The sequence below is a fragment of the Passer montanus genome, unplaced genomic scaffold (assembly GCF_014805655.1).
Source record: "Passer montanus isolate IOZ18808 unplaced genomic scaffold, ASM1480565v1 scaffold48, whole genome shotgun sequence".
Lineage (NCBI taxonomy): Eukaryota > Metazoa > Chordata > Aves > Passeriformes > Passeridae > Passer > Passer montanus.
The window spans coordinates 2,916,738-2,933,432 of record NW_024369707.1 but is presented as its reverse complement, the minus strand read 5'-3'; the positions used below and the strand labels follow the sequence as shown (position 1 = coordinate 2,933,432).

The 16,695-nt window shown below is 42.4% G+C and overlaps 1 protein-coding gene across 3 annotated transcripts in view; it reads right to left on the bottom strand.

Moving 5' to 3' along the window:
* TFDP2 (transcription factor Dp-2) overlaps nt 1-15,345 on the bottom strand; it is a 43,138-nt gene extending 27,793 nt beyond the window's left edge. For all 3 annotated transcript variants that reach the window (XM_039722271.1, XM_039722272.1, XM_039722273.1), the window contains exons 1-2: nt 15,141-15,345; nt 4,172-4,265 (exon numbers count right to left, since the gene is read on the bottom strand). In XM_039722271.1, the coding sequence (XP_039578205.1) occupies nt 4,172-4,213 (42 nt within the window). In that variant the 5' untranslated portion in view covers nt 4,214-4,265; nt 15,141-15,345. The remainder of the gene's footprint in view (nt 1-4,171; nt 4,266-15,140) is intronic.
* Between the last annotated feature and the right edge of the window lie 1,350 nt (nt 15,346-16,695).

Here is a 16,695-nt window from a genome sequence, read left to right as displayed (position 1 = left end):
GGACCTCTTGAGCATGGGCATAAGGGACACTGGTGTGGTAGGAGGCCACTGTGGCTCCTCACACTGAGGATGTGCTCTGGAGGAGAGGTTTAACCAGAGGCTGGGAACTGCACAGGGCAAGGCACTGCAAGGGAGGGGAAGAGGCTCTGCTGGCTCACACCTCTGCTGCTCACACCAACAACAGTGCCAGCTTCTCCCAGCACCCCTGCCTGCCTCTGCAGCAAGTACAGCAACACAAATGGGAGAAATTTTAAATTCAGGGAAAGAATAGGGGTCCACGGGGATAAATATTATGTTAGATTATGGGCCTCAACTCATTGCAAGAGAAGGGATTACAAGGAACATCTTCAAAGACAGCACTGAAATTTGTTCACAATTGAACATTCAGATCCAAATCCACAACTGTACATTTCCCTATTAATTCAGATCAGTGTTGTAATCAAACACTGAAGATGACGTACATATAGTGTCAGAATGAAGATTCTAACTTCTGCATTTAATTCTATAAAAGATTGTGTGTATTTTGTACTTTTAGTGATCCAAATGACACAAAATTATAGAACTTCAGTTTGCACAGAAATATGTTGTTTTCATTACAATGATCCTAGTAGCACATTTATAAAGAGCAGCACTTTTCTCAATTTTACAATCCTTGTATCTAAGTTTAGAAGACCTTGAAAACAAACTTGAATTTCATGAGAACTGAAGTGAGAAATAATGTGGCAGATCTAAAGGAATTTGTTTCTCCTGAATAAGAATGATCCTAACTAAGTCCTCAGAACAAGCAATGTGTGATGCAACATGACAATACTGCTGCACAGCAAGGCCTTTACAGGATTCCATCTCAGTGTTCAAGAGGTCCCAGGCCATGTTGTTATCTGACACAGATCACACACTGCTTTTGGGAATCTTATACTGTAACAACCCCTAAGCTGAAACCGGTACACAATCCAATGCTTAACGGGTATCATTTGTTACTTTCTGTACTGCTGCTGTGATATTTCTGCTTTATAACAGTGGCCCAGAGGGTCTGGATTGCTGGGCATGGCAGGAGCTGGACTCCTGCTCCTGTTCATCTGCAGCACAAGGAATGCAGCCACGATGGAAGATGAAGAAAGGACTTGGCAGGCCTTTGCACACTACTGAATATCTTAGAGGTTTGTTTGCCTTTGCTGTTAGGTGACTAAGTTTCCAAACAGGGTGAGGGGAAAGAAAGAGTCACAGCCAGAGTCTTGGATGGGGCCAAGTGCCACAAGCAGCTCTTGTAGCTTGCCTTGTGCCCAGCCCTCTCGACCACTGGGCTGGGCAATCTCTGTGACCACCCTCAGCAGTTAAACTTCCTTCCACACTGACATGTGAAAGGAGCTATCACAGCATGTAACTGACCTTATCCATGGCAAGACAGCTACCTTCTGAGAAGCACTGACTTCACAATCAAAACTAGCAGTCTTCAAAATTCAAAAAACTTGCTGAAGTTGTATCATGTATTTGTTTGAATAAATGAAACTAAAAATAAATTTACCACGAGCATTTGCTCTTTTTTTATTCCATTTGTTAATACTGTTTTAGTGTCTTTTTACCTGAAGGACTGATGGGAAATGACATACAAAACAGACAAGAAAAAACCACATTTTCTCACATAAGTAAAGAATTAAATAACCCAGTTGGACAGGGTGATCTGGGTACAATGTATATGGTAAGCACATAATAATCTTTTTTTCCAAGAGAACCTGTAACATTTTATTATTCACTGCTTCTTTGATCGGATTAGTTTTCTAAGGAAGGTCAAATTACCCACAAACAATATTCCACAAACAGATAGGATCCTGTGTTTAAAGAAAATGAGCAGTGAGCCCAGCCTGGACAATTTTCCCACCACACACTCAGAAGGAAGGAAAAACGGTGACTGGGAAGGTTTTTCATCTTGCACACACATTCCATCTACAGGCACGTGCTGGCACGTGCTTGGAGCACAGCTGCCTTGGACAGGAGGTTGTCCAACACAGCTTCTTGCAAGGTGGAAAGCCATTCCAGGGACAGCTCACTGCAGGGGCTGTGATGCAGCAGGAGCACAGACATGCCCGGCTGAGGAGCAGTGATTGCACAAAGCAGAGGTGGCAGCTTCCTGCTGTGCACATTTGACAGAAGATACCTGTCCTTCAAGAGTTTCCGGGGAGATGCTCAAATTCCAGTCCTTTAAAATTTCCTTTCCTTGATGCTTCAACATAAAGGAAAATGATGGAAGTACTCTTACAAGGAAGCTCACTCCCTCAACTCACTCTGCAGATCACTAAACCATTTCTGACACTGTAACAAATACTAACCTTACATTTGAAACAGGCTTCCAGCTGCAGAAACCCCAAGGCATATAGAGAATCTAAACCCTGCAACTCTGCAAATTCAGAAGCATTATGGCCTTCTAACAGCACCAGGAAACACCAGGGCTGGCACTATTCTGAGTAACCAGAGCAATTCTGAGTAACCAAGGCTGGGAAAACCCTAAGAAGTGCTACCAATGACACAAAGCATATGATCACCACATGAACAAGTAAACATGAAAACTGAGTCCTACATTCATCTGCACTACAATAGCTTATGGTTTTTTTTTAACATAAACCCACAAAATATTAGGTATCTGACTAGGTTTGCATGATTTTTGACATGCAAAATTTCAAAGCATGCATACCAATAAAATATTTCTTCTCTAAAGTAACCATAGCATTGTGCTGAAGTAAACAACAGAATTGTATTTCTATATTCAGAACAAGAGTAGGTTACCCAGAGTGAATGTCATGTCTATCCTCTGAGATTTTCAAAACCCAAAGCCCTGATGGAGCCCTGAACAAAGCACCAAGCAACTGGGCTCCAGTGTCAAAGAGCTTTACACAAAACACCAGAGTAAATGGCCTCCTGGAATCCCTTCCAGCCCGTGCCACTCTATGACTATTACACATGGATTTTATCCATGGATTTTATTGGGATTGGTATTTATCCTTTGACTGCATCAAACAAAAGGTCAAAGCCACAAATGACCTGGATTTGTGCAGCTGTCCCACATACATCAGTAGAATTATTTATTTGTACTAGAGATGAACATGACCTATGAAATAATAAGCAAAGGGCTTTGAATATACACATATACACTTTATGTCTTGGTAAGCTTGAGTCAAAAAGTGAGATATAAGATACCTCAAAGCCTGGAACTACACACCAAATAAAGCTATTAATAAAGCCAACAGAGATTTCCAACATTTGAGAATTAATTTAACCAAACTATCACTGGCACCAATCTAACCCAATATGCACAAAAGCTTTTGCAGTTACTGAACAGAGCACATTCCTAGGCTACCTGCACTTTCATTGTGGGCACTTTGGTGGTGCTGGTTCCTAAACCCACTCAGATTTAACTAGAATGCAGGATGTCAGCAGGCAAATTGCCCAGGGCCCAAAGTCATACTCAATTCACTGATCACCAGGATTAATCAGAACTGTTCTCTGTACAGGCTGTGTACCTCAGGAAGCACAGCTAATTAGGCAGAAAATTAAGGTCAGGATGTTAAGACATTTCATAAGCTTCCTCAGAACTCAGGATAGAGGAGTCAAATATAGAGCCTTGAGACACCACCACAGGCTGGGTCATGAGCAAGCAAAGGAACAAGAAGGCCTCCAGTCTTCTAGAAACCAAGGGTATACCCACAGCAGCCAAATAATAGTTTATTTTTTCTTGAGATCTGAGACTGAGATCTGAGTCTCAGATCCAGTAGAAGGATTTTACAGACATGCAAAGGTGAGAAGATTCAACAAAATGTGCAGCTTTCACATAAGTTTGAAGAAATGTTAGAGAAATCACTGACTCATAGAATATCTCAAGTTGGAAGGGACCTGAATGGATCAATATGAAAACAGCATAAAACATTGCCTCAGTTATCAACCTGACCAACAGCTGAGTAAACTCCACATGCTTAAAGAGCTTCCAACCAGTTTAAATTTATCAAAATACTGCAGAAGATGATGGGGTACATATTTGTGGTATACAAAAATCAGAGAAGATACATGAATTTGAAGGTCTTTGTGATTGATTTTTTATATTTGCCCACACAATTCTGAAAGTCAGAAGTGACTGGCAGAATGCCAATATGAAAAGTAACACACATTGAGGAGTTATACTTACATTTTTTGCCGTCATGTCAGACAGTATTGCTTTATATTTCATAAAGCCATAAGATATCCCTTTTCATCTTCACATAATCTTTAAAGTGAACATCCTGTAAGACAGTTAATGAAATATCTTAGTTGAAACCCAAGCTTCTGATAAAATAATCACCACTATAGTCAGGTTCTACAGGCATACTAAAAATGTTCATTGCTTGGAACAGGCAGAGATTAAATCCTATATATAAAGGCCCAACTTACATAAAGGCCTGACTACATTAATGTGCTAGCCAACTATGTTATATCATTACCAAAGTTTTATAATTAAAACCATGCAATTTTTGCATTTAAGGCAGATTGGCTTTAAAAATGGAAGTGAATTACTTCTCTTTAGCCAACAACAGAGAAGGCTTTTAATGAAATGTATATATATAGAAAACATTCAGAATTTTTAGGAAACATGCAAGAAAGAAAACTATTCATCTCTAACTCATCTTTTAAATATTTTCATTTTTGTTATTAAACCTGTGTAGTTAGAATTATAATATTAGAATTTCAGGAAAAGATAAAAATTTTGGTACTCCAAAAATAGTTTAAAGTGACTTATTTTTTAAATGAAAGCTTCCAGAAGCCTTACAGAAAACAGAAGTTACAAATCAATGCTGTCAGCACAAACAATTTTAAAGACAGAATTAACTTGACAAAGCGTTTAGGTACCTTGAAAAGTACTTTATAAGTACTACTTGCAGTTTAAAAATGGACTGCAAAAGACATTTGAATTGCATTTGGATGGATAAAATGGAGAGAACTGTTCACACTTTGAAGTGTGGAATCAATTAAGTGAAATTCACAAGATACCTAAACTACTTATCAAAGAAGAGTCATGACCATTTACAGCAGAACTCACTAGCTACAGAAGTGGGATGCAATTCATGCCATTTCCTCTGTATTTTGACCTATGTCAAGCCAGTGTCTTCACCTCCTTCAGGAAAGGGCCAGGGGGTCTTTCAGCAGCGTGCACAACTAATGAGGAGCTCCACCATCACATCCCATCACTGCTTTAGTAGTTTTGGATAACCCAGGAGAATTTTAAATTCTAGACTGTTTCTATACATTTCTTGATTTATTCAGACATCATATCCATTAAACTGTTAGTGGAAAACCATGTAATTCAACTTGGAGGTGTCCTCCACTTCCTGTTGCCTGAGTTGTACTTCTCTTCCTTGGTGCCTCCCTTCATTGCAGCCATAATTGAGCAGTTGCTCCAGCATGTGAACACCACACAAATCTACTAAGACATTCTCCTGTGAGAACTTGTACATTTTAGTTTCACCGCAAATCATCCAAGAAAATAATAAAATTTTTTCTCTGGCTTTAGAGAAGATACTACAAAGAGGTATCTATTCCCACGCTGGGGAAAGGAGCTACTGGATCTGGTAGTAATCCTGAAACCTGAAGCCATAAAGCTACAGGGGTCATGGCAAGGAGCAAATACTGAATTCTTGCAATGCATCTGAAAATTATGATCTTTGGTGCCTGTTCTTTTTCGACATTTCTGACCCCTGCAGATGAACTCTCCAAATCCATCATCTGGAGCTCTGACCAAAATTCACGTTGCAGTCTGGCCTCCCTCTCTAAGAGGCTTTACAAGTAATTTACTCAAATAAAATGCAGTTAAGAACATAATTGCTGAGCAGTTTTAACTTATTTGCAGATAAGCAAACTAGGTTCATCTTTGACAAGTTATTTGCTGTCAAGCTTAATGACCCAGAAGGTATTGTCCATAAACTATTACAGTCCTTTGCCACAATGCTCTTCAGCCAGTAAGAACAGTTGGGATTCTTCCAGCTTTATGAACACATTTTGTCAAGCCTGAGAAGCCAGACTTTGTGACCCCACCATCTGCCATGACCTCTTGTCAGGTTCAGACAAAAGAACCGACACAGATGGCCTCAAAATGGAGATTTTCTTCATTCCCAGTTGCTGCATGTGCTTGCACCACACAGACAGAAAAACATAAAACTCAACCTTTTTTCTTCTTCGGCTGGTTTCTGCTGAAATGAGGCTGCATAAAGACAGAGCCCAGAGCACGAGACACAAAGATTGCTTTTTTTTTTTTTAACTACATTTGTCCCTTCATAAGCTAAGCCTTGGTTTATAATCCACTCCCATAAATTTGCCTTTTGGTCATATACTGTATGGCACAAGAAGTCAATCAAACTGACTTTGTAAACTCTGAGTTGTAGCTTCTTTTAGAACATATTTTCTAATTAATCACTTATGCCACTGATATTGAAAAGCCAGTTTGAGCATTAAATTTATAAAAGCCCAGGTAATCAAGCTCTAGTTACAGCAAAACAGTACAGGAGTTTTATCTGTACCTAATCCAAGTACAAGTTAAAAGCCAGATCTATTCTGAAGTTTTGGTGATTCTGAAGCTGAGTCTCAGTGCAACAACCAGTGCAAAACAGAAAACAGTTATCTGCAGAACAACATTGTACTCCTTATGTTTATTTTCTATCTGTTGTCCAGTCTTATTTTTAAATTACCCCATAACATAACATTACAGTCTGTTCACTGCTCTACCAAACTTACCCTCGTTTCTCTTCTAAAATTTTATCAGTACAAGTCACACCCTCACCCAGACCAGCACCATACAAAGACCCTCCTCAGTGCCAGAGGCCAGTTCCCAACAGAAAGTGCAATTTATGCAATATTAAATCAGTACTAAACATCTACAAATGAACACAACTATTGGACAATCACCTAAATTGTTATGATCAAAAGTCTTTACAGAACACATGAAAGATAAAAAAAGAGATATTTTAGTATACCAGAATGATTTTTATCACCACTAAGGAGCGCTTTTTCGCATTTACCTGATAAATGGTATTGCAAAGTGAAAATTATTCCAGGTAACTGGGTCAGCTAAGAGGAAAGTGTGATGAGTTTCAAGAAAAAGAAACCTGTATAACACCAGCCTTTGCACAAGAAAGTAATTTATACTCTTCATATCCCTCTCCATAGTACTAACTTTCAACTATTACAAGACTGATTTCAGAAGACAGCAGCAACAAAAAGACTCCTTATTAATCAGTACAGGCTCAGTTTTAAACCACTAATTTATGCACAGCATCTACATGGCTTAGACCACCTGTTACACATATGCTGCTTCAGTACGTCTCAAGTTTTCAGATTAGTAAAATTTCAGAATTATTAAGTACTTATCAGAAATCCACCTGCTCCCAGGAAGTGTTTCTCCAGCTTGTTCCTAAAACATGTTTCAATATCTGACTCCTTTTTGAAAAAAAATAAGATTAAAAAAAACCAAGACAGGAGTCCCATATAACATCCAGCTTGTCACTCAATGAAGTTCTTCAAAAAAGCCAACCAAGGTATTTATTCTACAAGCCACATACACAGGATGGGAAAGAAGTCACCACCTTCACCTGTCACACAGTAATTTTTATTTTGAAAATAACATTAGAAAGTAACTCTAAGGAAGCCTTTGAAAGGAAATCCCAGCATGACGTGTATGATGAAGGTCTGGCAGGTATCACGACTTATTTTGACAGCCTTTACTGTGAGCAACTGTATGCCTTCAAAAAAGTCCTAGTAGATAACAGACAAAGTGATCAGAGAGACTGAAGCAAGTCTAAGTGATTTGACCACTGAATGATATTACATATTTTTAACAAAATAAAATAATTTGAGAAGAGTATTCAGTTTAAAAGTGTAATTGTTTAATCACCTTTACTTGAGTTAAAAGGCTGCAGCCTGCAAATCCAAAGCACATTTCTCCCAACTATACAACACAAAAAGAAGATGAGGATTACTGCTTTAAACCCAGATCCAAATGAAAGATAAAACTACCTGAACCCAAATTGAAAGTGAAGATCTCATCATGTAGTTAAGATTGAGCAAAATGCCAATGTATCATCAGAAAAAATTAACTGACACCTCCTGGCAACAGCAGTAATTATGACTCAAGTTTACACAGCACAAAGAACTTGGAAAAACAGAGGAGGCATTCCTGCAAGTTCAATGAGTATAACCTGTAGCACTTCAGCTCCATGAGGGAGAACAACCAACCTGTGTGGTTTGCTAAAAGCAAATGTCCCCTCACGGACTTAATGTAGCAAATACTGAGGCAACAAATGAACTGGATCCCATTCAGTGCTCTCGGAGTGGATTCCAAATGCTACATCCCAATCACTCCCACTATTTGTTGTATTTACTCACTGTTGTAACTATTATTTACAATGTACATAGCATATGACTGTACATCGACACATGACTAACAAAAGCACTGTTTGATGGAGGCTGCTGAATATCCTGAATCCCAGCGATGACGACAGGTGTGAGTGAGAAGAACACGTAACACAGGAAGAAAATCCAAAGCTGGACTCACTCTCTCCTAGCTGAAAGTGCTCTAAGTCTCCATTCATTAAGTGCACTGCTGACCCTGAAGTCCTGCTGCTTGCCCAGCCCTGACAGTGCTGAGTCCCCAGTTCCAGGACCTGGGTGCTCCTTCCCTCAAGGACTCTGTTTCTCAGGCACGCTCAACACCAGCACCAGCACTGAACCACATGTCCAAGAACAGGGGCAGCACTCAGGGCTTCCTTCAAAATCAGTGGGGTGAAACACGTCTCTTATTGTCCAAATAAAGAGAACTTTACATAAAACACATGGAGTAATTCCCAAGCACCTGAACCTTTGAAGGCTTCTAGTTCCCCAAGCCAGCTTACTGTCATTCCAGACAGAGTACACAGGGCCTGACATCAGCACAGCGGGTAACGTTCATGCAGCACTTAAAGCATGATCTAAAATGTATTTTTGAGATTTACAGACAACTTTTAGCACTACCAAGATAAATTTGGGAGTAAGAGAAATTTAGCTGCAGGGGTTTTTTTTTAAAAGCAGACAATCTATTCTATAAGCTCATTTTTTGTTCTCTCACTGGGTTTCTAGCCCATAGCTGACTACTATACAGGCACAACATTTGGGAGTCTGCTGCTTCAGTAGCAAGAAGCAGGTACAACTTCCTTTCAGAGCAAACAGCATACTGTATTTTCACAAACACATTTTTGCCTGAAGAAATTTCATTTTCACAATGGATTGACATTTGAAAAAAAAAATTTAGTGATTTATGTGACAACTGTAAAATACTGTGGTAAGATGGTCTTTGTGCATTGCCAAGAATACCTTGGGCTCCTCTTTCAATCAAGCCCAGCTGAAAACAGCATCTTTTTGTCTACTGAGCCTTCACACCAGCTTCTTCCTAACACCAGCCCATACACTGTATATACATCAGAGAGTGCTCTAGATATTAATCTGGTTTTGTAAGTTTTAATTTTGAGATTGAAAAATTTCCAGAATTACCAGTGTATTGACAAATATATGGAAATGTTTAACCACACTTGTTGAGATATATTTTTGGCTACACTTCACAGCTGGAAGGATTTTAACATCCAGTGAGCTGAAGATACTTTTACATTTGCATTTAATTAAAAATCACCAAGTTACATGGCAACAAAAAACTTGAGAACTTAGTAGCTATTTCTTCCATTTTCCTTATAGTTTGCTAGAAGCTTTGTTCTAGTTTAATGCCACTATTTAACTCTTCTCTTGAATGGGTTGAAGATTATGACAGTATTCACCAATGGGTAAAGGTTACAAAAATTGTCATACTTCTTTAATTATCATTTGGTACAAGGGCAAAAAGGGATTTTTTGGTGATGAACAAGGTCACAAATACTGATTACAGCACACAAGGTTACCTGAAGGGCACGGTTCCATGAAATGCACTGCACTGCTCTCAGATCCCACCCTGCTAAGACTGCTCCAAGGGATCTTCCACTGCTACCCACTTCTTCCACTTTCCACTCCTTCCCAAAGCTGCACACTCTCAAGAGCTCCCATTCCTACCTGATCCCCTCAGAGAGCCACCTCAGCTCTAACACTGTCAGAATTCCAGCAGTGGGGCTGACAGGGGGTGCAGGACAGTTTTCCACATGCTGTGACCCCTGCAGCTGCAAGGGCCACCTCGCTGTGCACAGCACAGGACAAACCCTCAGACTCACCACTGACTGACCAGTTCCACTTCTGAAAAAATGCACTCATGAGCCCTCCAAATGTAATTATGGATTGAAATGTGACAAAAGGCTGGATATGGCTTGTTCATATGGAGACTACTGTCTGCTTTTGAAGAATTCACTGGGGTGTGTGCATGCTTCAAAACTCCATTAGGAAGGGGGATATTTTTGTCTCCAGATCACAGCTTCCTCAATTTCTTAAACAGCAAGAAGCAGGATTAATAATTTGCTTTTGACAGAGAGCAGAAGTCTGCTGTTATACCAAATCAATACACAGCTTGAAATTGTATCAATTGTATGTATGAAGTTATTGATCTAAAAAAAAGTTTGAATGTATTTGCAATTGTAAGTTGAATTTTAAATAAACTGAAGTTTATAATAACCTGATTGTGCCTTTATGAGAACAGAAATATATTTCTCACATTCCTCAAATCTCAAGGTCAAGTTTATAACAAAAGGAAGTTACCTAACTCCTTCCTTCTAAGAAATGGAGAGCCATGCACACCCAGGTTTCTTATTTCACTCTGAGGACATAAGCTCACTTTCACTTGCAGTTTCTAATCTCATCCATAATTACTGGTCATATTACCACCATATATTCTGGGATGAGCATTACAGTTCACAAGTGATTTTTAGTATGTCAATGCATTGGCATTCACAAGCCTTAACTTAATGAGCAGCTACTGATACATTTGATTTAATTCCCACAAATAGCATTATAATAGCTGCTACAAAGTCGAAAAATTCCTCTATACAACTAAAAGTTCACAGCCTTAAAGACAGTGGGTACCTGTTGCAACCTGCTAATTTCTTTCTGACCTTATTTTTCTTTTTTCCCACCCTGAAATTTGCAATAAGAAAACAGTAAATTAAAATGGTCCTTATTCACACAGAACATATTTGTGTACACCACCCATGGGCAAATGGATTATGAATTCCTATCAAATTAACCTTCCCATACACCCAGGCTGATGTTATAGCCACCCAAGAGAGGTCAGTGAGGGACTCCATTGAACAAAAGTACTAAAGAGGTAAGCCACAACTGAATCATCTGCTATTCCCACCCAAACCAACACAAATCTGGCAGCAGCAGGAACCTGATGGAACAGGAGAAACCTGCATTGCCAAACAGAGCAGAACACTCTAAGGTCTACAGGAAAAAAATAAATTGAGCTGCAAGACCAGAATTACAGTCACAAATGGATTTTGGTCTATAGATGTTAACAAAAATTCCATGGTTTGGACGTGATCACTCCATTCACTGTTAGCAAAGAACTGAGGAACAGAAGCAGTCTCAGCTACCATCACTGCTTCCTCTGAGCACTGCTTGTGTAAAGCCTGCTGGGCAGGGCACATCCCCTGACTGCAATAACACAAAACCAGTCAAAAAAATCACCTTTATAAGTGGATGATTTCTACAGGTCATGTTAAAACCTGGCTGTTCATGTCAGTCAAATATCCTATGGACTGCAAACCAGGAAGATCCCAGTGCTGTGACAGTTCTGGATAATGCCTTCAAAGATACCTCTAGAGAAACCCCTTCTAGAATTCATGCTTAAATGATTTGGGAAGTTACTAAAAAATCAAGTTGTCCTCTCTTTTAAGCATTATCAAACCAGAAAGAATGAATCTGTGCCAACACCTGAATTGCTGCACTTCACAACCAAGCACACCAACAAAACCAAACACTCATCTTTTCCCACCTTGGTTCCAGGCTCCATAGTGACAGCCAGTACTGTGGCTAAAGCATTATTTTTCACCAAGTCAGTGCTGCAAAAATCTAGAATTCACTTCAGGTGTCAGTAAAGACAAATATCCTCAAAAATGGCTTCACAGTAGCCTGTGGATTTTGCAAACCATGTTCTGAAAGCCAAAAAGTTTCTTCAACAGTACTAAGTGAATAGCTGGACCTCAAATTATTTTCAAACATCATCTTTTTTCATTTAATTACTGTTATGTATTTCAGCAGGAGTATGATATTCTACAAAGCTGTGCTTTTGTTACAGTTCCATTGTAATGGTCTTGCAAACTGAACTACTGTAGGCCTGCAGCTTGACTTGCTTAGATTGATTTTTATGCTACAGATATTGAAAAGCATAAAAGTAAATTTGAGCAGTCTGTAAAGGCCTTCATTGGAAACTATCACTGCACACAGGACATCAGACCAAGGAGCAAAGGAGTTCATTTAAGGAAACTATGAAAGTAAGATCACTTGCTATTGCCTCACATCCTTGCAGAGGAGTCATAGTCTACAAATCAAATAATGGGGGGAAAAGAACTAATTTCATTCTAATACTGGATGTTACAAAACATACACGAAGAGTGAATTTGTGCCCTCAGCTCCACCATGATTTGTGCCCTATTACCACACCAAGACACTGGGATTGTTTTTCATCTAAAACCTAAAGTTTTGTGACAAACCCATCTGATTCCAGTGGTTTCTTGGCTTTATGCACAAAAACTCCACAAGTGTATCTCCTTGCAGTAGAAGAGACAGCTGATTTTCCCTATTTTAAGATTCACTGTTGGTTCATTAAGAGTCACAAACAGTGAAAGTAATTGGAAAGGTACTGGAGAAAGTCTTATACCATTCCACTCAAAAAATGAAAAAGCAAACAATTTAAGCAATTATCACTTATTAGAGACAGTCCCAAGAACATTATATTAAGGTAGCACACCAGAAGAAATGCAACTCCAAGAACTGAATTAGACTGGCTATAACTAGAACTCGTTCTGCTCCACATTAGGATGCAGAAATTTGAATATTTTTCTCTACACAGGATGGGCTGCAGCAGCCTCTCCTCCATTCCATGCAAGTCACTATTCTATACTGCATTTAGAGATTCACATTCAGCTTTCAAAGGCACAGTGACAGGGTCTGCACAACTAAACTAACATCATACACCCTTGAAGAGGATGTAATGCTGGAATTTTGGTCCCTGTTTCTTCACTAAACCTTTAACAATTTTAGCCAAAGCTACTGGAAGACCTTCACTGGGAGGGTGCTCCCAGCTGCTCAGGAAGCGTGTCCAGATGCACCAGGGGTCTCTGCAGTGCTGTCCAGCACGGGCACAGCACACAGAGATCAGGAATGCTCTGGGACTACCGACATCCCCTGCAGAGCAGCACTGCTCTGCCCAGCTGCCTTGCCTGGCCTGTGCCTTTTACCATGGATGCTGCTCTGAAAACTGAACCTTCCCACTTGGTAAAGCCAGGCCACCAGTCAGAACCCTCTGCAGCAATTAAAAGCATTCCTCTTACTGTGTCTTTTCTGTAAAATTAATTCTATTACGATAGTACAAGTCAAATGGTTTCTTTTTTGCTATGCTGCAGTAGTGACTTTTTTTCAAAGAGGAAGTGGTTAAAAGAAAGCCAAATAATTTGACAGTAATATAACATCACTCTTAAATTCACCCATGAGACAATCTTATTAATATTTAATAATTTTCTTTTTTCCCTGGTAGAACTAAATCATTTGACCTGTTACTCTGTCCTCTTCTAGAAGCACCAGACTTGCTTCACAGTAAGAAACTTTTCAAAAGAAAACTTGCCTTTTTTTTCTTCCTGACCACCTCTCCTGCCAAGTCTGCTCTTTTCTATAACACAAGCTTCTCCTTGGTCCTCCCTGGTTTTTTCAAAGTGCTATATTTAACACGCTACACGTTAGTTTGAACAGAAGCTCCTGAAATTCAATACTTCACTGCGTAAAAACCCCGGTGAGTGTACACAGCATTGGCACAAATATGGCTGGGAAACACAGTTCTGCCTTTGCCCTGTAACGCTGCTCCTCTCAGTCTTCGCCACACTTGTACAGATCTATTTTTGTGTATGACAGAATATAATATATTCAAATGAACTGAAGTTAATTTGGGGAGGGTAAAGGTATAGAGAAAAATGTATTAATTTCTTTTTTAACAGCATCCATTTTCACCAGGATAACATTATTTCTGAATAAAAGATTGTAGCAAGTTGCAATTTGTTACAGCACCACACAACCTCCAACATTTAACTATCTTTGCTCAACATAATTAAGCTACATCAGTGATAGTAGTTGAAAAAAAGTCACTGTGAGCCATATTAATGAAGAGTCAAAAAATAACTGAATTGCATGAAAACCGACCAAAAATTATTTGTAAACAATATCAACCCAGTGTACTATATAATATAAATTAAGACTATTCATTTTCTCTGTCAAATCAAGAATTTAGAGAGAAAATGAAACCCAAAGTCCTTCCTCCAGAGGAGAACAGCATAAGCTGTGATACACAGCTCGGCATCCCCCCTTTACTCAGTGAGGGAGCACGCTCTCATTTGCGGTTTTCTTCCACATTTCAAGGAAGTTTGCTTATTCCGTATTTTCCTCCTATTGTTTGTATTCTCAGCTCCAACAGACGGTGTTTACCCTGGGTTCACCTCTGCCGCCGAGCCCTTTACAGCTGGGAGCCCGGGCAGGCCTGGAACTCCCAGGAAGAGGCAGGCAGGGAAGTTTTGTTGTTGTTGTGCCGGACTGACCCTCTCCCGATAAGACGGGCGGGTGAGGACCGCCCCGACGCGAAGCTCGGGCAGCACGGAGCAGGGCCGGGCGCCCGGCCGGTGCCTGCCCGGGCCCGGCCCCGCCGCGCTCCCCACAATGGAGGAGGCGCCCCGGCTGTCACCGCCGCCCGGGCCCGCCCGCAGGTGCCGGCACCGGCTCCCGGCCTCCCGCGTCCGCCCGGCGTGAGGCACCGGGGGAAGCGAGGCGGGGCGAGAGCGCGCTGCCCGGCGGCAGCGGGGAGGGGGCGGCAGGGCCGGCGGCACCGCGCCGCCCGGGGCACGGCGGCCGCCGATGGCTGAAGAAAGGGGCTGCCCTTCCCCCACACAGCCCCCCACACCCGGGCCCCGCTCCCCGCTCACCCGCAGGCCCGGCCAGGGACGAAAGGTAAAGCGGGCGGCAGCGCGGGCTGGGCCCAGACAGCGACGCTGAGGCGACGAGACGGCGACGGTCCCTTGGCAGCCGCCGCGGCAAGGAGCGATCCAGTCGCGCCGACGACGCCTCTCGGCCGGGCCGGCGCCGCGCACTCGGCGCTGGCGAGGAGGCCCCGGAGCCGGGAGCCCCGGCAGTCACAGTGAGAGCGCCCCGCGCTGCCCGGTCCTGCTCCCCCGCACAAGCTTGGCGGCGTCTGCCGGCCGGGAGCGCCCATTGGCTGCCGCGCCGCGTGATGTCAGGCGCCCTCCCCGCGCCATTGGCCCGGGCCCGTGTGTGTACACACAGCGCTCGCCAATCCGCCGTGCCGGGGCCGGAGGGGCGGGGCGGAAGGGCGTGGCCGGCCGGGACCCGCGGCCGCCGCCTCTCCCTCGCGGCGCGCGCCGGCCGCTGTCAGGCCACGGGTTCGATCCCCCCGACGGCCGCACCTGTGCCAGCGGCGCCCGGGCGCTGCGGGCGGTGCGGAGTGCATAAATACACAAATACATAAATATATAGAGGCTGTATTTACACACAGCGCGCGGCGCCGCGCTGGCTGCGGCCGCCGGCCGCGCCGCTTATCTGCGAGGAGCTGGTGGGGCTGCCGTGCCGGGATGCAAAGTTCAGCCCCGCCGCGGGCTCGGCGCCGCGGGCGCTGCGGGAACGCCCGGCCCCGGCGGCACAACGGGGCCAGGGCCGCCGGTGCTGGGCCCGGCTCCAGCTCCGTGCTCCCCCGCGGACAAAGGCTCCAACAAAGCGGCGGCCGCGCCCTCGCACCTCCGCCCCGAGAGAGCCGGGGCCGGCCCGCAGCCGAAACAGGCCCAGCTCCGGGCCCTGGGAAAGCCCGAAGAAGGGTTTGATTTCAGCTTTTCCTTACCCCTGTGAAAAAACTGTTTCAACGAAGCATGGTTACGTATTCTTACAGAGACCATATAAATAGAAAGCACTTCTGGGAGGAAAAAAATAAATTCGGCACTAGTTCCATTCAGCGCAACGATGCAACATTTGTTAAGGCTTTCTGGAGTGCAGCCAGGCACACGTCCAAGGCGTGCAGTTACCCATTTTGCATATTTCTCACACAAACGCAGCTTAATGCACTGAGCAAGCTGAGCAAAACAAGGTTTATGGGGACACAAACACTATTTATGTGCTTTAGATCCCTGCAGATCATACATATACTAGATCAAACATGGTAAACTTCTGTTTTTCTTGCATTACAGAAAACATTTAAATGCTCTAGAAAGACGTATTTTTGATGCTGTCTCAAAAAAGGGAAGTAACATCAAAAACCCAGGTGTTCAGCCTATAGAGTTCTGAAATGTCAGTCTAAGGAAGATTAGCAATATTAGCAAACAAGACCTTTATATTTATTTCAATGGGGCAGTTTACAACTGAAAATCTTGAAGTGCCCAGGACTTTGCAGATTGTGGCTTTAGTTTCTTTTCATCCTCTATAAAAACTTCCACGCCATGTAACAAGACCTTTTATCAATATTGGCAGTGTTAT